The sequence below is a fragment of the Dendropsophus ebraccatus genome, chromosome 4, assembly GCF_027789765.1.
Source record: "Dendropsophus ebraccatus isolate aDenEbr1 chromosome 4, aDenEbr1.pat, whole genome shotgun sequence".
Classification (NCBI taxonomy): Eukaryota; Metazoa; Chordata; class Amphibia; order Anura; family Hylidae; genus Dendropsophus; species Dendropsophus ebraccatus.
The window spans coordinates 162,890,321-162,912,693 of record NC_091457.1 but is presented as its reverse complement, the minus strand read 5'-3'; the positions used below and the strand labels follow the sequence as shown (position 1 = coordinate 162,912,693).

The following is a 22,373-nucleotide window of genomic DNA, read 5'->3' as shown; positions in this document are numbered from 1 at the left end:
CTGAAACCAGCTGAAAGAAAAAAAAAATTGCTGGGGTACCCCTTTAAATATAATGAAAAACTGCATACCTTCTCCTTATACAGTGAGAAGTTTTAGTTTGCTGTATCATCCCTATACGGCACTGTCAGCAATTTCTAGATGAGTTTGTCAATTTCTGGATGCCGGCAAATTGGTTTTCCAATTCTCCGATAGACTAAAGTGTAATGGGCGGATTGTGCGCCGTACCGGGCAGAATATCGGCTGCATACAGTATCTAACAGCTTTTATTTTTTTCTTAATTCAACAAGAGCCATACAATACATATATTCATAAAAACGTCCCATTCTTTAATTCTTTCATGTAAATGGATGGAGGAGGAAGCAAAAAATAAAAAAGCAAAAACAAAACCAAAAAAACCCTACTAAAATACTGCCTTTGTTTTGAGTTGTTGCCAGCGACCCGGCAGGAGTCTAATTGAGCACCAGTGTAAGAAGGGAAGCGATACACGGCGGCCTGTCGGATACGGCTCTGAAGGTGTTTAAATATTCACAGGTGAAGAGGACAGAATCGATAGCGACGGGCCCAGACTGAACACGAAAAAAAAAAAATAAAAAGGAAAAATTGTCGTTAACACTTGAATTAAAAACAAAAAAAGCAAAAAAGTCAGAGTTTGGTTCTGTCTGTACAGTGTTTGTCCCGGACTCTCCAGTGTCCGTACGAGTTCATCTCCGGCGTACTGGATTTATCAGTGGCGGACGTCGCAGATCACCCAAGGCTTTTGTTTACTTAGTGGTGAAAGTTTTATACGTCGGCCGTGACCGTCCCCCGGGCCTGACATTAAAGTCTGGTGAGCGGCGGCGGCAGCGTCCATGGAGCCAACAGCGCTCTGTGTCCTTAGTTCGACTTTGGATAAATTTTTTCATAGAAAAAGTTCTGTGACAGGATGTAGAGTTCTCCGTCTTTTTCCCGTACCGCGTGCGCCCTGACGAATTGGAACTGCTCCAGAGCAAACTCGTAAAACTCGTTCTCCATTTTCCAGATGTCGGACTGCTGGAGCTTGGCGGTGGTCTCCTTGGATGGCGCCTTCTTCTCGGTGGTTTTTCTCAGGTGAGACTTTTTACCTTTAAGCGGATGGAAGATGAGGAAGAGCACATTAGAAAACTGCACATTTACATCTCATTATCATACACCAACCCACTGCCATAACTGGAGAGGTAATAAAAAAAATACATCCGACTCCAGATTTAAAGGGCAAAAGCAAAATTTGGTCCCATGCTGGGGGCTGTATGAAGATAAACACGCTATACTTACCTCCTCAGCTGCTGTGCTGAATCTTACAGTCTGTTAAGCGCTTTCAAACTAAAAGCCACGCCCAATCCCGCAGGTCCTGCCTGCTAAGCCAATCAGTGGCTGCAGCAGTGCCCCTCCCCCTCAATCACTGATTGGCTGAGCAGGCAGGTTCTGTGGGATCAGGACAATGCAGAATCCAGAAGAAGCAGTGAACAGCAGCTGCAGAGGAGGGGAGTGTTGGTTTATTATTTTTATACCCCCCCCCCCCCTCAACATGGAAGCAAATCTCTCTTTTGTAGGCACAATCCCACTGGCTGAACCTAAAGAGAGAGCCTGCCAGGCTGTCAGTCACCACTGCTTAAATGGGAGGGGTGCGGCCCTGTGACCAATAACTGCTCAATGTGATTAGACACAGTTACAGTCACGGTGAGCGCAGAGAGAGAGGAGAACGCCATTGGGACGTTGCTCTGCTGATGTGCAGGTCCCACGGCTGGTTTCAAAGGTGGTTTTGCAGCTCAGTTCTCTAGCAGTAAACAGTAGAGCAGAGCTGTAATACCACATACAACCTGAGGACAGGGGTGGAGCTGTACAGGAGAAGTACATGCCTAGCGCACCCCATGTCATGTGACCCGGAGAGACTTGTAATGTAAATCTATGGGGCTGTCCAGGTGTCAGGGTCACGGAGAGGCGCAGCAGAGCGTCGCTCCTCTCTCATTTGCTGATCAGTCAGGAATCATAAAACGTCTCTGGGTCTAGAGGTGTCTTGGTGACAGGTGATACAGTCGCCTTTCCTGGGATTTCTGTTTTCCCATCGTGGATCAGGTTTCGTTTTCTAAGGGTCCTGTTAGATGAAGTGATTTTTAACAATCGCAAATGATAACGTTTATCGTTAACCTGAAATCGTTCACCATATTCCACAGAACGATAATCGTTACTGCAATCGGTTCCTTCATCCGATCCCAGCAAATGAAGGAACGATGTGGAATTACACCGAACGATTAGTGAGCGAATGTGGAAAGACAGCTGAAAGATGATGATTTTGGTGTCAAGCAAACGATGAACGATTTCTCATTGGTCATTTGATCGTTGCTGCATTTCCACAAAACAATTATCGTTTAAATTAAAACGATAAAACGATTATTCACGCGATAATTGTCCTGTGTACTGGGGCCAAACTCTTCATTGTGCTCTTCTTTTTCTTCCTAACAGAAATGTATGACAACTGGGTGTTACCATTTTCTTTGTGTAGGACAGACGGCAGTGATTGGACACTATCGGAGCATGCTGGGACACAGCCTTAACGGGTAACGCCCACTTGTCAAATTATTCCTACCTGAATAGCTGATCCAGAATAGTTGTATTATGGGAATAATAAACAGCAGCACAAGAAGGTGCCATGATTCTCGAAGGACAGAGCAGGGTCTCCTGGGATATATTAAAGGGGTTACCTCTTACAAAAACATAGCCTCTTTCTTTCAAGAACAGCGCCTCCCCTGTCCTCAGTTTGAAGCTCAGTTCCATTGAAGTGAACAGAGCTGAATTGTAATGCCAAACACAACCTGACGACAAGGGTGGCGCTGTTTTTGCAAGAAAGTAGCTGTGCTTTCTCTAATCCTGGATAACCCCTTTAATGATCATTTACAAAATTCTTAACGTTTATTGAAGTAAACCGTCCCGGTACCTGAGCGGTAGAGCTCTGTGGCGCCTCTGAAGAATCGGGGCAGCGCAGCTTCCAGCAGCATGATGAAGTCTTCCAGCTCCTCCGTCACCCCCACCAGGAAGTATTCATTGATCAGGTTGTACTTGGCCTGGTCCAGGGCCCATCTGCTCCCTACGTTCCTGAAAGGAGAGATGAGTTATAGGCGGCTGATCCCGCTGCTCTGGGCGGTCCCACATACACATCCGTCATATGTGATCAGTCACCGGGTGAGAGGAGGGAAACATCCAGCGCACCAGGACAAGTTGCTGATCTTAGAATTTAGAGGGCACCCATCAGTTAAACAAACTTCTGACATCTCATAGCGACATGTCACAGGTTTGTATTGGGTGGGGGCCGAGTGGCGGGACCCCTGCCTATTGTTAGAATGAATGACGTAATTATAATGGAGCCTTATAGAACTTCCGCTACAGCGATTACCATAACCTCCATAAGGCTCCATTATAATTCCGTCCAAACCTCTGACATGTCACACACCGCGCGCACTGCAGCCATTGTTCGATGCCGCCTTAGAAAGAAAAATGAACCTGTGGATTTTCTAAGGCTGCGGCTCTGGGCACACAATAGCGATCTCGGGGATGAAAACCTCTGGTGGAGCTCCGGACCTCAGACCAGGCCGAAGCTTCATCTCCCAACAAGACAGTGACCCTAAATAACAAGGCAGCCGCTTCACAAGCACTCTGTGACCATTCCTGACCGTCCCAGCCACAGCCCTGACCGAAACCCAATGGAGACACTCTGGTGAGACTGGAAAATGGCGTCCACCAACGTCCACCGCCCAACCTGAGGGAACTGGAGAGGATGCAAGGAAAAATGGCAGAGGACCCCCATATGCAGGGGTGAAAAACGTTGCATCGTTCCCAAGACTCATCGCTGTACTAGCTTAAAAGGGAGGAGGCGGCTTCTACTGTACTGAGCAAAGGGAGGAGGCGGCTTCTACTGTACTGAGCAAAGGGAGGAGGCGGCTTCTACTGAACTGAGCAAAGGTAGGAGGTGGCTTCTACTGTACTGAGCAAAGGGAGGAGGCGGCTTCTACTGTACTGAGCAAAGGGAGGAGGTGGCTTCTACTGTACTGAGCAAAGGGAGGAGGCGGCTTCTACTGTACTGAGCAAAGGGAGGAGGCGGCTTCTACTGTACTGAGCAAAGGGAGGAGGCGGCTTCTACTGTACTGAGCAAAGAGAGGAGGCGGCTTCTACTGTACTGAGCAAAGGGAGGAGGCAGCTTCTACTGTACTAAGCAAAGGGAGTAGGCGGCTTCTATTGTACTGAGCAAAGGGAGGAGGCGGCTTCTACTGTACTGAGCAAAGGGAGGAGGCGGCTTCTACTGTACTGAGCAAAGGGAGGAGGCGGCTTCTACTGTACTGAGCAAAGGGAGGAGGCGGCTTCTACTGTACTGAGCAAAGGGGAGGGGGGCTTCTACTCGATACTGAGCAAAGGGAGGAGGCGGCTTCTACTGTACTGAGCAAAGGGGAGGGGGGCTTCTACTCGATACTGAGCAAAGGGAGGAGGCGGCTTCTACTGTACAGAGCAAAGGGGCCAAATACTTATCACCAGATATTTCAGTTTTTCTTACTTCCTAAATTTGCAGAAATATCTATATTTCTGGGTTTTTCTGTCAGGATGGGGGGGGGGGGGGGCAGAATGTACATTAATGAGAGAAAAAAATTAACTTTTTTGAACTCACTGAATGGCTGCAAGGAAACAGAGTGAGACATGTAAGGGGTCTGAATAGTCTCTGTACCCCCTGTGCATCCTGTACGCGGAGGCCTCACACTGTTACCAGGATAAGAGTGATAGCAGTTTAGCGGATGGGAGTGATTGGGATGTTCCCCGTCCCCGCTGCCGCCGGCTCTTCCCATCACGATAACGCTTTAGGAGAACCTAACACTACAATAACACTTTTATGGCTTTTGCCTCAACAAATAATTTGAGAAGTGCGAGCAGTAAAGCGGCAGCGACGGGGCCATAAAAGCTGCAATGCTCTGCGTTATATACAGGATGGGATAATATCACCATTATTATAAACCGCTATAACCAAACACCCAACACAGCTGTACTGCATATGTAAGTGTGTATACCAGGGGGAAGCCGCTGCACAGTCCTCTCTACCCCCCTCCCTGCACTCATCGCTATGATCATAGAAAGAACTAGGTGGTCATACAATTACAGCTGCGCAGTCCTCTCTACCCCCTCCCTGCACTCATCTCTACAATCATAGGGAGAGCTGTGTGGTCGTACAGTTACAGCTGCACAGTCCTCTCTACCCCCTCCCTGCACTGATCTCTATGATCATAGGTAGATGTGTGGTCATAGGTAATGTGAGATCATACAGTTACAGCTGCACAGTCCTCTCTATCAACTCCCTGCACTCATCTCTATGATCATAGGGAAATGTGTGGTCATAGGTAATGTGTGGTCATACAGTTACAGCTGCACAGTCCTCTGTAGCCCCTCCCTGCACTCATCTCTACGATCATAGGGAGATGTGTGGTCATACAGTTACAGCTGCACAGTCCTCTCTAACCCGTCCCTACACTCATATCTACAATCAGAGAGAACTGTGTGGTCATACAGTTCTAGCTGCACAGTCCTCTCTATCAACTCCCTGCACTCATCTCTATGATCATAGGGAAATGTGTGGTCATACAGTTACAGCTGCACAGTCCTCTGTAGCCCCTCCCTGCACTCATCTCTACGATCATAGGGAGATGTGTGGTCATACAGTTCTAGCTGCACAGTCCTCTCTATCAACTCCCTGCACTCATCTCTATGATCATAGGGAAATGTGTGGTCATACAGTTACAGCTGCACAGTCCTCTCTATCCCCTCCCTGCACTCATATCTACAATCATAGAGAGAACTGTGTGGTCATACAGTTCTAGCTGCACAGTCCTCTCTGTCACTTCCCTGCACTCATCTCTACGATCAAAGAGAGAACTGTAGATCATAGAGAGGACTCTACAGCTGGAAGTAGAACATTCACCAGTAATCGGTCTGCCTTTTCCGCTCTTATTATGATCAGTGCAGGGAAGAAACAATAAGCTGAATAATCAGTGTTCAGCCTCCTGTCACACCAAGGACAGCAGCAGAACCTGCAGAGATGAGTAAACCTATGGTATGGCTTAAGATTAACCCTTTACTGCCCTGGACCACCAGGGATCCTTCGATCCTCTCCACAGACTGGTCAGACAGGTTGGATATGAAATGACCGATCCATTATTCTTGGTGAGATAAGCTGCAGCCAAAGCTGTCTGGCAATGACTCTCTTCTCTATTCAGAATAAATTCATGCTTGGCCAGGCCAACTGCACGTGTATTGGTGGATTGGAAGAGATGGCTGAGTGCTTGGCAGATGGGAATCTACAATGTATGTCTAACCCCTTCCCTGCCCTAGACCACCAGGGACACAAACCACCATATACCCATTATATATTATATATCAGTATTGGCCGACTTTGAGGGATGGGCGCCAGGTCCTGCTCACTTAGCGGGAGCATTGGTTATCGATAACCCATGTGACTATAAGGCGGGGGCGGAGGACGGGCTGCACGGCGGGCTGGATACACCGCGCTCGCTGAACTCTAATGAGACCGTGATCGTCTCATAAATATTTAACGCCATTTTACACCTTCCCTCCGTATCCCGCTGTCTGTTTACACTCAGCTGCAGCTAATTAGTAAATTCCCAGCGTGGAGAATCCAGGACGCCGCCGCTGCCGCCGCGTTACTGACGTGATTGATGGAAGCGTTCTATATATTCAGCTCTGATGTAATGACCGATCGATCGCAGGGAGATAAGGGTTTATAATGAATCCAGACTCTCACGTCTACTGAGAAGGACAAAATGGCAAAGATTAACCCCTCGATTTCATCTTATCATTTGGACAAACTTTCTGTTTTTAACATCTATATAACTTTGCTTCATGCATTTTTCCTTTAATATTGGAGGGGAAATGTATTCAATGTGCATTTACCCAATGTGGTGCACAGTGCCTGACTCTCCGCCCGGTCAATAGTGTCAGAAAGTTATACAGATTTGTAATTCACTTCTATTTAAAAATCTCTAGTCTTCCAGTAATTATCAGCTGCTGTATGTCCTGCAGGAAGTGGTGTATTCTCAACAGTCTGACACAGTGCTCTCTGCTGCCACCTCTGTCCATGTCAGGAACTCTCCAGAGCAGCAGCAAATCCCTATAGAAAACCTCTCCTGCTCTGGACAGTTCCTGGCATGGACAAAGGTGGCAGCAGAGAGCAGTGTGTCACACCAGAAATAATAAAGCACTTCCTGCAGGACATACAGCAGCTAATAAGTACTGAAATACTGGAGATTTTTAAATGGAAGTAAAATTACAAATCTATATAACCTTCTGACACTATTTGATAGAAAAGCATTTCAAAGGATTTCCATTTATAATAATGCTTGCAAAAGCCTTAACAAAGCTGGAGTACACATCACAGCCACGAGGGGGCCACACAGACACATATATAGCATATACCTTGCCTGAGCGTTGTCGAAAATATAATTTTTTTTTTTTTTTAATGCTAATCATCTCACACCAAAGATCTCAGAAACAGTAAGGACGACCCTGTCAGTGCACTTGATTGATTAGGATACAAAGAAATCAGATTGTGACAATAATGGGCACCAATGAGTCCCAGAAAACATCCCCAGCTGGCGGTAACTAGAGAAGAAACACTGAGAAACGTGGGGAAAAAAAACTGTGTGATATGGGGACCGACCCAGTCCTCAAAACCGAAAACTAAAACTATAATTCCCATGGCATGATGGGAGTTGCAGTCCACTGGAGGGCAGCAGGTATGATGAAGGTCACTGAGGTTTTATTATACATGGCGGCTCTTACACTGTATACAGGACGTTCTCCTTCTGCTCGGGTCGAGGTGGAGGAGACTCGTCCAGCAGATTGTATGTACGTGCGGACAGTGAAGCGCAGCAGAGACGGACAGAGGTTGGGGGATCTATGGCGTCTGGGAATGTAATGAATAGGAGCTGGAAGAGGCGGGGGACGCCTATAATGGGAGCTGGAAGAGGCGGGGGACCCCTATAATGGGAGCTGGAAGAGGCGGGGGACTCCTATAATGGGAGCTGAAAGAGGCGGGGGACCCCTATAATGGGAGCTGGAAGAGGCGGGGGACTCCTATAATGGGAGCTGGAAGAGGCGGGGGACCCCTATAATGGGAGCTGGAAGAGTCGGGGGAGGCCTATAATGGGAGCTGGAGGAGCGGGGGACCCCTATAATGGGAGCTGGAAGAGGCGGGGGACGCCTATAATGGGAGCTGGAAGAGGTGAGGGACCCCTATAATGGGAGCTGGAAGAGGCGGGGGACCCCTATAATGGGAGCTGGAAGAGGCGGGGGACGCCTATAATGGGAGCTGGAAGAGGTGAGGGACCCCTATAATGGGAGCTGGAAGAGGCGGGGGACCCCTATAATGGGAGCTGGAAGAGGCGGGGGACTCCTATAATGGGAGCTGGAAGAGGCGGGGGACCCCTATAATGGGAGCTGGAAGAGGCGGGGGACCCCTATAATGGGAGCTGGAAATGATCGCCATCTGCTCTTACTGTCTGCGCTTTGTTAATGTGTCAATGAAAAAAAGACGATAACGCTGGAAAAAAGTGACAGGAAAACAGAAAGTGAGGAGATTCCCGGAGCAGGAGACCCTATAGGATTCCTTATCCTTGGAGCAGGAGATCCTATAGGATTCCTTATCCCCAGAGCAAGAGATCCTATAACATTCATTATCTCGGTAGCAGGAGATCCTATAGGATTCATTATCCCAGCAGCAGAAGATCCTATAGGATTCATTATCACTGGAGCAGGAGATCCTATAGGATTCATTATCCCAGCAGCAGAAGATCCTATAGGATTCATTATCCCTGGAGCAGGAGATCCTATAGGATTCATTATCCCAGCAGCAGAAGATCCTATAGGATTCATTATCCCTGGAGCAGGAGATCCTATAGGATTCATTATCCCTGGAGCAGGAGACCCTATAGGATTCATTATCCCTGGAGCAGGAGATCCTATAGGATTCATTATCCCAGGAGCAGGAGATCCTATAGGATTCATTATCCCCGGAGCAGGGGATCCTATAGGATTCATTATCCCCAGAGCAGGAGATCCTATAGAATTCATTATCCCCAGGGCAGGAGATCCTATAAGAGGATTTATTATCCCCGGGGCAGGAGATCCTATAAGAGGATTTATTATCCCCGGGGGCAGGAGATCCTATAGGAGGATTCATTATCCCTGAAGCAGGAGATCCTACAGGATTCCTTATCCCCGGAGCAAGAGATCCTACAGGATTCCTTATCCCCGGAGCAGGAGATCCTACAGGATTCCTTATCCCCGGAGCAGGAGACCCTATAGGTGAGAAGCCCTCCTGTCGGGCAGCAGCTATGGGCCCCATTACACAGAGTCATAGGATCAGGCTGATTCGGCAGATTATCGCTCAGTGTAATAAAGACAATGATCGGCTGAAGAAACAATTGTCTGATTGTTCCCGTTAAAACCTGCACAAGAATCATCAGTCATCGGTCGTGCATCACTACGTCCAGTGGTGCGCAGCCAATGCCTGATGACACTGTATACTTACCCATACTCCCCCGTTACCCTGCAGCCTTTGGCCCGTGGCCCTGGTCACTGCTGGCGCTACTGCAGCGCTGTCCCATCTTGGCCAGTGATTGGCTGAGCAGCAGTCTAAACAGACGGGACCAAAAGTGTCAGCGGTGAGCAAGGGACACGGGCTGCAGGACAGGGGGAGGAATAGGTAAGTATAAGCAGGGGACATGGGCTGCAGGACAAGGGGGGATAGGAAAGTATAAGCAGGGGACATGGGCTGCAGGACAAGGGGGGATAGGAAAGTATAAGCAGGGGACATGGGCTGCAGGACAGGGGGAGGGGGGGAGGAGAGTAGGTAAGTATAAGCAGGGGACACGGGCTGCAGGACAAGGGGGGAATAGGTAAGTATAAGCAGGGGACATGGGCTGCAGGACAAGGGGGGGATAGGCAAGTATAAGCAGGGGACACGGGCTGCAGGACAAGAGGGGGATAGGTAAGTATAAACAGGGGACATGGGCTGCAGGACAGGGGGAGGAGAATAGGTAAGTATAAGCAGGGGACACGGGCTACAGGACAAGGGGGGGGGATAGGTAAGTATAAGCAGGGGACACGGGCTGCAGGACAACAGGGGGGAGAATAGGTAAGTATAAGCAGGGGACACGGGCTGCAGGACAAGGGGGGGGGATAGTAAGTATAAGCAGGGGACATGGGCTGCAGGACAAGGGGGGGGGGATAGGTAAGTATAAGCAGGGGACACGGGCTGCAGGACAAGGGGGGATAGGCAAGTATAAGCAGGGGACATGGGCTGCAGGACAAGGGGGGGGGGATAGGTAACTATAAGCAGGGGACACGGGCTGCAGGACAACAGGGGGGAGAATAGGTAAGTATAAGCAGGGGACACGGGCTGCAGGACAAGGGGGGGATAGTAAGTATAAGCAGGGGACATGGGCTGCAGGACAAGGGGGGGATAGTAAGTATAAGCAGGGGACACGGGCTGCAGGACAAGGGGGAGATAGGTAAGTATAAGCAGGGGACATGGGCTGCAGGACAAGGGGGGGATAGGCAAGTATAAGCAGGGGACACGGGCTGCAGGACAAGAGGGGGATAGGTAAGTATAAACAGGGGACATGGGCTGCAGGACAGGGGGAGGAGAATAGGTAAGTATAAGCAGGGGACACGGGCTACAGGACAACAGGGGGGAGAATAGGTAAGTATAAGCAGGGGACACGGGCTGCAGGACAACAGGGGGGAGAATAGGTAAGTATAAGCAGGGGACACGGGCTGCAGGACAAGGGGGGGGGATAGTAAGTATAAGCAGGGGACATGGGCTGCAGGACAAGGGGGGGGGAATAGGTAAGTATAAGCAGGGGACACGGGCTGCAGGACAAGGGGGGATAGGCAAGTATAAGCAGGGGACATGGGCTGCAGGACAAGGGGGGGGGATAGGTAACTATAAGCAGGGGACACGGGCTGCAGGACAACAGGGGGGAGAATAGGTAAGTATAAGCAGGGGACACGGGCTGCAGGACAAGGGGGGGATAGTAAGTATAAGCAGGGGACATGGGCTGCAGGACAAGGGGGGGATAGTAAGTATAAGCAGGGGACACGGGCTGCAGGACAAGGGGGAGATAGGTAAGTATAAGCAGGGGACACAGGCTGCAGGACAATGGGGGGAGAATAGGTAAGTATAAAGTAAGGTTTTTCATGTAAAGAGTAAGGACTGCACGGACATCGCTAATATCAGCAGAGTAGAGTTCCCATTTAAAGAGTTATTCCCACCATAACACTACCTCATCTAAATGACTAAGGTGGAAAACCCCTCTAAGGCCTACAACTAAAAAGAGCAAAATACTGATTTAACTGTTTAAAAGGAAACCTGTCATCTTTTTCAAGCTGCTTGAAGTCATCAGGGTGGTCAAGGGCGGCTTCTCCTCATCCCATCACTTCTGAGTCTCCTACAGAAAGTGTCCGGGAGGATCTTCTATTTAGACGTCTCTATACTGGGAACTTGCAGGGCCACTCGGCTACCAGTCATTAGGACACTAGAGCTGTCAATCACAGCTGAAGGTGGAGCTTGGTCAATTCTCAATACAGGAAAGCTCCAGCTCCTCATTCCAAGAACCTCCCGGCCATAACCAAGACATTACAGGCGGTCATCAAGAAGAAGAAAAACATGGCCGCTTTCTTCCAGAAACAGTGCCACACTAGTTCTCAGTGTGTGTGCGTGGTATTGCAGCTCAGTTCCAATGAAGTGTATGCAACACAGCTGTAGTACCACTCACAACCTGAGGACAAGAGAGGCGCTGTTTTTTGATAGAAAGCAGTCATGTTTTTTTTTTTTTTACTCCTGGATAACCCCTTTAAGCAATGGTTTTCTGCATCACACACACTGCAGCAAGATCCCAAAACACAGTATCTTCACACTGGATCCATTAGATCAATAAACAGCATCCTCTGTATACTTGCATCACTGTATGCTGCAGAGTCAGTCAGTCTTCCGTACAGATTACAGACCCCCTGATCCGGGGACGACACCCTCTCTCCTTACCAGCACTCGGAGCTGTGGCCGCAGAAGAACGGGATCTGAAGCCAAAGCTTCTCTGGAGCGCAGTCAGATCCTCCAGCTGCTACACATTCATCAAAGGTCTGAGGACAGAGAAAGACGTAACGTGAGAGGGAGAATCCGGCCAAACGTACCAGACACATATCAGCCATCAATCCCGAGACATCTCCAGGTGGGGATCAGATTCTCCAGCGGAAACCGGGGTCAGAGCCCGAGAATATCCGGAACGTCCGCCGCATAAATGCAGAACGTTAAAGGGGTAGTTCAGCAAAAAAAAAAAAATTCAAAACAACTGGTGGCAGAAAGTGCCAGAGATTTGTAATTTACTTCTATTAAAAAAATCTCAAGCCTTCCAGTACTTATCAGCTGCTGTATGTCCTGCAGGAAGTGGTGTATTTTTTTTCAGTCTGACACAGTGCTCTCTGCTGCCACCTCTGTCCATGTCAGGTTTTCTATGGGGATTTGCTGCTGCTCTGGACAGTTCTTGACATGGACAGAGGTGGCAGCAGAGAGCCCTGTGTCAGTCTGAAAAAAATACACTACTTCCTGTAGAACATACAGCAGCTGATCAGTACTGGAAGACTAAGTACTGGGAAATTATGAAATAGAAGTAAATTACAAATCTCTGGCACCAGCTGATTTGATTTTTTTTTTTTTTTTTTTTTTTTTTGCAGAACTACCCCTTTAAAGGGAATTGGAACTCAGTGATGCAAAATAGTTGCAGCCTCATGGGGTGTAAAACATCATCCTCAAAAAAAATATATATCCATACCGGTGAAGCTGCTGGCAACTATATCTTTTGGGCCTGTACGTTGGTCTCGTACCTTTTTATCCCCTTGCTTTCTCCGGCGCAGTCCTGGTCTGTAGTCGTCACCGAAGCGCAGGAAGTAGTAGTAGGAGACAAGCCGCTCTATGGGATCCCGGATAACATTGATATAAATCGGCTTCTTCTTTACTCCAAATCTGAAATACATAACGCACACTCACATCACTGTTCCTGAAGTGCCGCCTGTTTCATCCCAGCTCTGCAGTATTCATACATTTCATTGCTTTATCTTGGTCATGTGACCTCTGAACTTTCATACTGCATTCTCTCCCATAATGCATCAGCACAATAGACATAGATACATGCATCCTATAGACAGCTACATCCAGTGCCATCCCTTCCTGCTGGGGGAGAGTGTATAAATCCTCATCTCTAGATGCAGCTTCATCATACACAAGCAGGGGCGGAATAACTGCCCCGGGCTGTTCACCAAGCCTGGGCCCCCCCACCCCACTGTAACTATGGCAGCACTAGCCTGGCGTTCATAGTACAGGATAGATAATGTCATGATGTCCTGATTTGTGCAAAATTGCTATAAAAAAAACTGTGATTTTTTTGCAAATCATGGCAGAAGTGTAGCCAGGAGACAGTACACCATTGAAAGTATAAGTCTTTTTGGGTGGTCATGGGCCCCCCAGGAGCTCAGGGCCCCGGGCTGCCGCCCAAAACGCCCCTATTATAATCCACTACTGTACACAAGGTTCTGCTGGCTAAGATCGTGACCTCACCGAGAGCACAGAAACACAAGCCATTTTCAGGAGGGTCACCATTAGATCACATGACCAAACAAAGAAAAGATTTTGGCTCGGAGACCTGTGGACCTCTCCAGCTGTTACAAAACTATGATTCTGATTATATCTGGGCATGATGGGAGTTGTAGTCATCACAGTTAAAGAGCAGCAGGCTGGAGAACACTGCTCGAAACTATTCTATATACAAATATTATACATAGATCATGGCCCTAAAAGTTGACAAGAGCATGATGGGAGTTGTAGTTTTAAAACTGCTCTAAACTATTAAAAGGTAGTTCACCAAAATATATATTTCTTTCAGATCAAATCAGTGCCAGAAAGTGCCAAAGATTTGCAATTTACTTCTATTAAAAAAATCTCCAGTCTTCCAGTACTTATCAGCTGCTGTATGTCCTGCAGGAAGTGGTGTATTCTCTCCAGTCTGACACAGTGCTCTCTGCTGCCACCTCTGTCAGGAACTGTCCAGAGCTGCAGCAAATCCCCATAGAAAACCTCTCCTGCTTTGGACAGTTCCTGACATGGACAGAGGTGGCAGCAGAGAGCACTGTGTCAGACTGGAGAGAATACATGACTTCCTGCAGGGCATACAGCAGCTAGTAAGAACTGGAAGACTTTTTTAATAGAGGTAAATTACAAATCTCTGGCACCAGTTAATTTGAAAGGAAATTTTTTAGTGAACTACCCCTTTAAACATGAGGTATTCCTATTCAGCTCTTTACAGACTCTGAATGGCATGGCTACATTGCTATCTCCCTCCTATTTGCTGCTCAGCCTGGGCGTCAGTCTTTACTGCTGTTTTAGCATTCTATTCATGAAGCAGGAAGATCAGGATGAGCAGGGATTTAGATCCTCACTTAAAGGAGCCACAAACCTGGGCTGCACTGCACTGAAAATGTTGGAATGTGGATATAAAAAAAAAATCTTTTTTTTTTTAATTTTTTAAACTAATCAAAATAAATTCAGGTGCTAGAATAATAAAGCTATGGCGGCTGGTGTTCTCCTCCAGTGCTCACTAGGGGGCGCTGCTCTATAACGTCACGGAGCGGCCCTCCTGAGTTATTCTGCAGTGCGTTGCATCCAGTAACAAAAGATTCGCTTACGACGGCACAATGGTAATTCTCCGATGTGGCAGAATCCGCCGGGAATGATCAGAAACCTACTTTGCAAAGTCCAGATAGGAGATATGGCCGTGGTAGAAGCCGGGCTTCATCTCCCTCCAGGAGCTGACGTTCTTCACAAAGCGCATCTGGGAAGAGAGAAGAGGAAGAGGGATAAGAGAGAGGATAATGGAGACGGGTGGTGCCCCAGGCTGACAACGGCCGCACACCGTCCTGTAGAAGCTTCTATGTGCGGCCACACACCGTCCTGTAGAAGCTTCTATGTGCGGCCACACACCGTCCTGTAGAAGCTTCTGTGTGCGGCCACACACCGTCCTGTAGAAGCTTCTATGTGCGGCCACACACCGTCCTGTAGAAGCTTCTATGTGCGGCCACACACCGTCCCGTAGAAGCTTCTATGTGCGGCCACACACAGTCCTGTAGAAGCTTCTGTGTGCGGCCACACAGTCCTGTAGAAGCTTCTATGTGCGGCCACACACCGTCCTGTAGAAGCTTCTGTGCGGCCACACACCGTCCTGCAGAAGCTTCTATGTGCGGCCACACACCGTCCTGTAGAAGCTTCTATGTGCGGCCACACACCATCCTGTAGAAGCTTCTATGTGCGGCCACACACCATCCTGTAGAAGCTTCTATGTGCGGCCACACACCGTCCTGTAGAAGCTTCTATGTGCGGCCACACACCGTCCTGTAGAAGCTTCTATGTGCGGCCACACACCGTCCTGCAGAAGCTTCTATGTGCGGCCACACACCGTCCTGTAGAAGCTTCTATGTGCGGCCACACACCGTCCTGTAGAAGCTTCTATGTGCGGCCACACACCATCCTGCAGAAGCTTCTATGTGCGGCCACACACCGTCCTGCAGAAGCTTCTATGTGCGGCCACACACCGTCCTGTAGAAGCTTCTATGTGCGGCCACACACCGTCCTGTAGAAGCTTCTATGTGCGGCCACACACCGTCCTGTAGAAGCTTCTATGTGCGGCCGCACACCGTCCTGTAGAAGCTTCTGTGTGCGGCCACACACCATCCTGCAGAAGCTTCTATGTGCGGCCACACACCGTCCTGTAGAAGCTTCTATGTGCGGCCGCACACCGTCCTGTAGAAGCTTCTGTGTGCGGCCACACACCGTCCTGTAGAAGCTTCTATACAGCCGGAGAAAGTTTCTAGTTAAGGACAAAACACTAATGAAATAATCACTGAGGAAAGAGGCGAAACGCGTGGACGCTTCTCCCCTGTGCACGGCCAGAGCCAAGAAACCATGAACGCTCCACCAGCAGCTAAGGACGGCGGCGGCTGTGACCCGGGAAACTAAGGAGAAGGGAGAAGCCATTATCCAGAAATAACAAAGTAATGTGCAAAATCACAGACCAGAGAGAGAGCGAAGAGAGAGAGAGAGAGAGCGAAGAGAGAGAGAGAAAGAGCGAAGAGAGAGAGAGAGCGAAGAGAGAGAGAGCGAAGAGAGTGAGAGAGCAAAGAGAGAGCGAAGAGAGAGCGAAGAGAGAGCAAAGAGAGAGATCGAGCGAAGAGAGAGAGCGAAGAGATCGAGCGAAGAGAGAGAGAGAGAAGAGAGAGAGAAGAGAGAGAGAGCGAAGAGAGAGAGAGCGCGAAGAGAGAGAGAGCGCGAAGAGAGAGAGAGAGCGGAGAGAGAGAGAGAGAGAGCGGAGAGAGAGAGAGAGAGAGCGAAGAGAGAGAGAGAGCGAAGAGAGAGAGAGAGAGAGCGAAGAGAGAGAGAGAGAGAGAGAGAGAGCGCGAGCGAAGAGAGAGAGAGCGAGAGAGAGCGAAGAGAGAGAGAGCGAGAGAGAGAGAGAGCGAAGAGAGAGAGAGAGAGCGAAAGCGAGAGAGAGAGAGAGAGAGAGAGCGAAGAGAGAGAGAGCGAAGAGAGAGAGAGAGAGAGAGAGCGAAAGCGAGAGAGAGAGAGAGCGAAGAGAGAGAGAGAGCGAAGAGAGAGAGAGAGCGAAGAGAGAGAGAGAGAGAGAGAGAGAGAGAGAGAGAGAAAGCGAGAGAGAGAGCGAAGAGAGAGAGAGAGAGAGAAAGCGAGAGAGAGAGCGAAGAGAGAGAGAGCGAAGAGAGAGAGAGAGAGAGAGAGAGAGGAAGAGAGAGAGAGAGCGAAGAGAGAGAGAGAGAGAGCGAAGAGAGAGAGAGAGCGAAGAGAGAGAGAGAGCGAAGAGAGAGAGAGAGCGAAGAGAGAGAGAGAGAGCGAAGAGATAGAGCGAGCGAAGAGAGAGAGAGAGCGAAGAGAGAGAGAGAGAGTGAAGAGATAGAGCGAGCGAAGAGAGAGAGAGAGAGAGAGCGAAGGGAGAGAGAGAGAGATAGAAGCTTCTATACAGCCGGAGAAAGTTTCTAGTTAAAGAGTCACTGTTGTATTTTTTTTTTTTGCAGAAATCAATAGTCCAGGCGATTTTAAGAAACTTTGTAATTGGGTTTATTAGCCAAATCTGCCATTATCTGCATGTAAAAAGCCTTTTCCCAGGTCCCCCCCCTCCTTCCTCTTTTTCATCCACTCTGAAAAATCTGAAAATTGTGACTTGTTGCAGGAGACGTCCCCTGTCTGCTCTATGGAGAGGGGAGGGGGGAGGAGGAAGGAGGGAGTTAGCCGGCAGCAGAAAGCAGATAACAGAGGATTACAGGCACGGAGCTGGGTGACAGCTGTAATCCGAGCTCAGACAGGTCACTGGTGATGGTCAGAACAGATAACGGGTGAGGGATTTGTAGATTAACTCTTTGTTGTCCTGTTTTGGTCTTTTCTTTAGCTCTCTCCATAGGAGAACAATGAAGACAGGGGGGAGAGCTTCAAACTGCTTTTTCATGATAAAAATGCATTTTTCGGATAATAAACCCAATTACAAAGTTTCTTAAAATCGCCTGGACTATTGATTTCTGCAAAAAAAAAAATTCACGACAGTGACACTTTAAGGACGAAACACTAATGAAATAATCACTGAGGAAAGAGGCGAAACGCGTGGACGCTTCTCCCCTGTGCACGGCCAGAGCCAAGAAACCATGAACGCTCCACCAGCAGCTAAGGACGGCGGCGGCTGTGACCCGGGAAACTAAGGAGAAGGGAGAAGCCATTATCCAGAAATAACAAAGTAATGTGCAAAATCACAGACCAGAGAGAGAGCGAAGAGAGAGAGAGAGAGAGAGCGAAGAGAGAGAGAGAGAGCGAAGAGAGAGAGAGAGCGAAGAGAGAGAGAGAGAGAGATCGAAGAGAGAGAAAGAGAGAGCGAAGAGAGAGAGAGAGAGCGAAGAGAGAGAGAGAGAGCGCGAAGAGAGAGAGAGAGAGCGCGAAGAGAGAGAGAGAGCGCGAAGAGAGAGAGAGAGCGCGAAGAGAGAGAGAGAGCGCGAAGAGAGAGAGAGAGAGCGCGAAGAGAGAGAGAGAGCGCGAAGAGAGAGAGAGAGAGAGAGAGAGCGAAGAGAGAGAGAGAGAGAGCGCGAAGAGAGAGAGAGAGAGAGCGCGAAGAGAGAGAGAGAGAGCGCGAAGAGAGAGAGAGAGAGCGCGGAGAGAGAGAGAGCGCGAAGAGAGAGAGAGAGAGCGCGAAGAGAGAGAGCGAAGAGAGAGAGAGAGCGCGAAGAGAGAGAGAGAGCGCGAAGAGAGAGAGAGCGCGAAGAGAGAGAGAGCGCGGAGAGCGAAGAGAGAGAGAGCGCGGAGAGCGAAGAGAGAGAAAGAGCGGAGAGCGAAGAGAGAGAAAGAGCGGAGAGCGAAGAGAGAGAAAGAGCGGAGAGCGAAGAGAGAGAGAGCGCGAAGAGAGAGAGAGAGCGAAGAGAGAGAGAGCGAAGAGAGAAAGAGCGGAGAGCGAAGAGAGAGAAAGAGCGGAGAGCGAAGAGAGAGAAAGAGCGGAGAGCGAAGAGAGAGAAAGAGCGGAGAGCGAAGAGAGAGAGAGCGAAGAGAGAGAGAGCGCGAAGAGAGAGAGAGAGCGCGGAGAGAGAGAGAGAGAGCGCGAAGAGAGAGAGAGCGCTGAGAGCGAAGAGAGAGAGAGCGCGGAGAGCGAAGAGAGAGAGAGCGCTGAGAGCGAAGAGAGAGAGAGCGCGGAGAGCGAAGAGAGAGAGAGCGCGGAGAGCGAAGAGAGAGAGAGCGCGGAGAGCGAAGAGAGAGAGAGCGCGGAGAGCGAAGAGAGAGAGAGCGCGGAGAGCGAAGAGAGAGAGAGCGCGGAGAGCGAAGAGAGAGAGAGCGCGGAGAGCGAAGAGAGAGAAAGAGCGGAGAGCGAAGAGAGAGAGAGCGCGAAGAGAGAGAGCGCGAAGAGAGAGAGAGAGCGAAGAGAGAAAGAGCGGAGAGCGAAGAGAGAGAAAGAGCGGAGAGCGAAGAGAGAGAAAGAGCGGAGAGCGAAGAGAGAGAGCGCGAAGAGAGAGAGCGCGAAGAGAGAGAGAGAGCGAAGAGAGAGAGAGCGAAGAGAGAGAGAGCGTGGAGAGAGAGAGCGAAGAGAGAGAGAGCGAGCGAAGAGAGAGAGCGAGCGAAGAGAGAGAGAGCGAGCGAAGAGAGCGAGCGAAGAGAGAGAGCGAGCGGAGAGAGAGCGAGCGAAGAGAGAGAGAGTGAGCGAAGAGAGCGAGCGAAGAGAGAGAGCGAAGAGAGCGAGCGAAGAGAGCGAGCGAAGAGAGCGAGCGAAGAGAGCGAGCGAAGAGAGAGAGCGAGCGAAGAGAGAGAGCGAGCGAAGAGAGAGAGCGAGCGAAGAGATAGAGAGCGAGCGAAGAGATAGATAGGAGATAGATAGATAGATAGATAGATAGATAGATAGGAAATAGATAGATAGATAGAGAGATAGATAGGAGATAGATAGATAAATAGATGATAAATCGTAGATAGATAGATAGATAGATAGATAGATAGATAGATAGATAGATAGATAGATAGGAGATAGATAGATAGGAGATAGATAGATGGATAGATAGATAGATAGGAGATAGATAGGAGATAGATAGATAGATAGATAGATAGATAGATAGATAGATAGATAGATAGGAGATAGATAGATAGATAGGAGATAGATAGAGAGATAGATAGATAGATAGATAGATAGATAGGAGATAGATAGGAGATAGATAGATAGATAGATAGATAGGAGATAGATAGATAGGAGATAGATAGGAGATAGATAGATAGATAGGAGATAGATAGATAGATAGGAGATAGATAGATAGATAGATAGATAGATAGATAGATAGATAGATAGATAGATAGATAGGAGATAGATAGATAGATAGATAGATAGATAGATAGATAGGAGATAGATAGATAGATAGATAGATAGATAGATAGATAGATAGATAGGAGATAGGTAGATAGATAGATAGATAGATAGATAAGAAATTCAGAATGAATGCAGCACTCGTGTAGCGAGTTTGGGGAACCAGGAGCTTCACAGCGGCAGCAATACGAGACAACACAACACATAGCCCAGGGTCAATGTGGTCCAATTAAGGATCACTGGAGACCCACGTCACCAGGAGTGTAAGTGCCTACCCTGTTACGGGGAGATCCTTCCGGGTCCATTTCTTGAGGAAACGCAACATTACCGCATCAAGTGAATTGCTCCAATTCGCCCCTGGGCTATGTGTTGTGTTGTCTCGTATTGCTGCCGCTGTGAAGCTCCTGGTTGCACCCTGGCTCCAGTCGTCATGACAACACAGGACGCGCTGGATGGTTGTCTCCGAAGCTTCCAAAAGCTAATAGGACGCCAAGTTAAAGATGGTGAGCCCGGTTCCAAAAGTAACAAGTTTTTTTGTTAAATTACTACTCTACTGAATTTGAATATGATATTTGTAGCGGTGATGGATCGCTACCTCTTCAAGCCTCGATTGCTTTTAACCTGCACAGAGTGATGCACGGACTTAGTCACGGACTTAATTATTATGCACGCATCACAATGGGCGTCTCTGATTTGACCCATGTGACCTAATGGGCGTATCTGACTTGACCCGTGTGACCTATAACACCAATACGGACTTACACGCCCACACCAGGGCAGGTTGTGGGTCCCTTCCAATACAATGTCTTTATACACATGTGTGAATTTACCTACCAATTATTGTACACCAATCACGTTGCTTAATGTGTTATATATATCTGCTGAATGTTTCACTAGTAACGCTTGAAAATGGTGAGATGACATCACCGAAACGTTGCGTCTTTTGGATTGCTGCACTTATGAATTGAATAAAACACAGTTTATTTGTACGACAACCTTGTGTGCTGCGGACTTTCTACGTATATATGAAGACGGTCTGAAGTCAGGACCCTGATCGCTGGCACCTATCTCTACCCTGCTGTGCTGCTCATTTTCTTCTTTATAGATAGATAGGAGATAGATAGATAGATAGATAGGAGATAGATAGATAGGAGATAGATAGATAGATAGATAGGAGATAGATAGATAGATAGATAGATAGATAGATAGATAGATAGATAGATAGATAGGAGATAGATAGGAGATAGATAGATAGATAGATAGATAGATAGATAGATAGATAGATAGATAGGAGATAGATAGATAGATAGATAGGAGATAGATAGATAGATAGATAGATAGGAGATAGATAGATAGATAGATAGATAGATAGATAGATAGATAGATAGGAGATAGATAGATAGATAGATAGATAGGAGATAGATAGATAGGAGATAGATAGATAGATAGGAGATAGATAGGAGATAGATAGATAGGAGATAGATAGATAGGAGATAGATAGGAGATAGATAGATAGGAGATAGATAGATAGGAGATAGATAGATAGGAGATAGATAGATAGGAGATAGATAGATAGGAGATAGATAGGAGATAGATAGATAGGAGATAGATAGATAGGAGATAGATAGATAGGAGATAGATAGATAGGAGATAGATAGATAGGAGATAGATAGATAGGAGATAGATAGATAGGAGATAGATAGATAGGAGATAGATAGATAGATAGATAGATAGATAGATAGATAGATAGATAGATAGATAGGAGATAGATAGATAGGAGATAGATAGATAGGAGATAGATAGGAGATAGATAGGAGATAGATAGGAGATAGATAGGAGATAGATAGATAGGAGATAGATAGATAGGAGATAGATAGATAGGAGATAGATAGGAGATAGATAGGAGATAGATAGGAGATAGATAGATAGGAGATAGATAGATAGGAGATAGATAGATAGGAGATAGATAGATAGATAGGAGATAGATAGATAGGAGATAGATAGATAAGAGATAGATAGATAGGAGATAGATAGGTGATAGATAGATAGATAGATAGATAGATAGATAGATAGATAGGAGATAGATAGATAGATAGATAGGAGATAGATAGATAGATAGATAGATAGATAGGAGATAGATAGATAGATAGGAGATAGATAGATAGGAGATAGATAGATAGGAGATAGATAGATAGGAGATAGATAGATAGGAGATAGGTGATAGATAGGTGCTGCACCATCATGGAATAAAACACTTTTTTTGAATTTTCAACTTATCTGGAGTGCTGTGGGCGATCCTTTTTGTAGATAGATAGATAGATAGATATCACAGCAGTCACCATGCGTTGGCTCCACATTAGGAATATAATAAATACC

At 47.7% G+C, this 22,373-nt stretch overlaps 1 protein-coding gene across 1 annotated transcript in view; it reads right to left on the bottom strand.

Moving 5' to 3' along the window:
- Positions 1-247: 247 nt before the first annotated feature.
- The window catches only part of HS2ST1 (heparan sulfate 2-O-sulfotransferase 1), a 98,593-nt gene continuing 76,467 nt past the window's right edge, over positions 248-22,373 (bottom strand). Inside the window, exons 3-7 of the mRNA XM_069969067.1 lie at positions 14,863-14,948; positions 12,949-13,087; positions 12,110-12,207; positions 2,951-3,108; positions 248-1,100 (exon numbers count right to left, since the gene is read on the bottom strand). Of these exons, the coding sequence (XP_069825168.1) occupies positions 874-1,100; positions 2,951-3,108; positions 12,110-12,207; positions 12,949-13,087; positions 14,863-14,948 (708 nt within the window). The 3' untranslated portion in view covers positions 248-873. The remainder of the gene's footprint in view (positions 1,101-2,950; positions 3,109-12,109; positions 12,208-12,948; positions 13,088-14,862; positions 14,949-22,373) is intronic.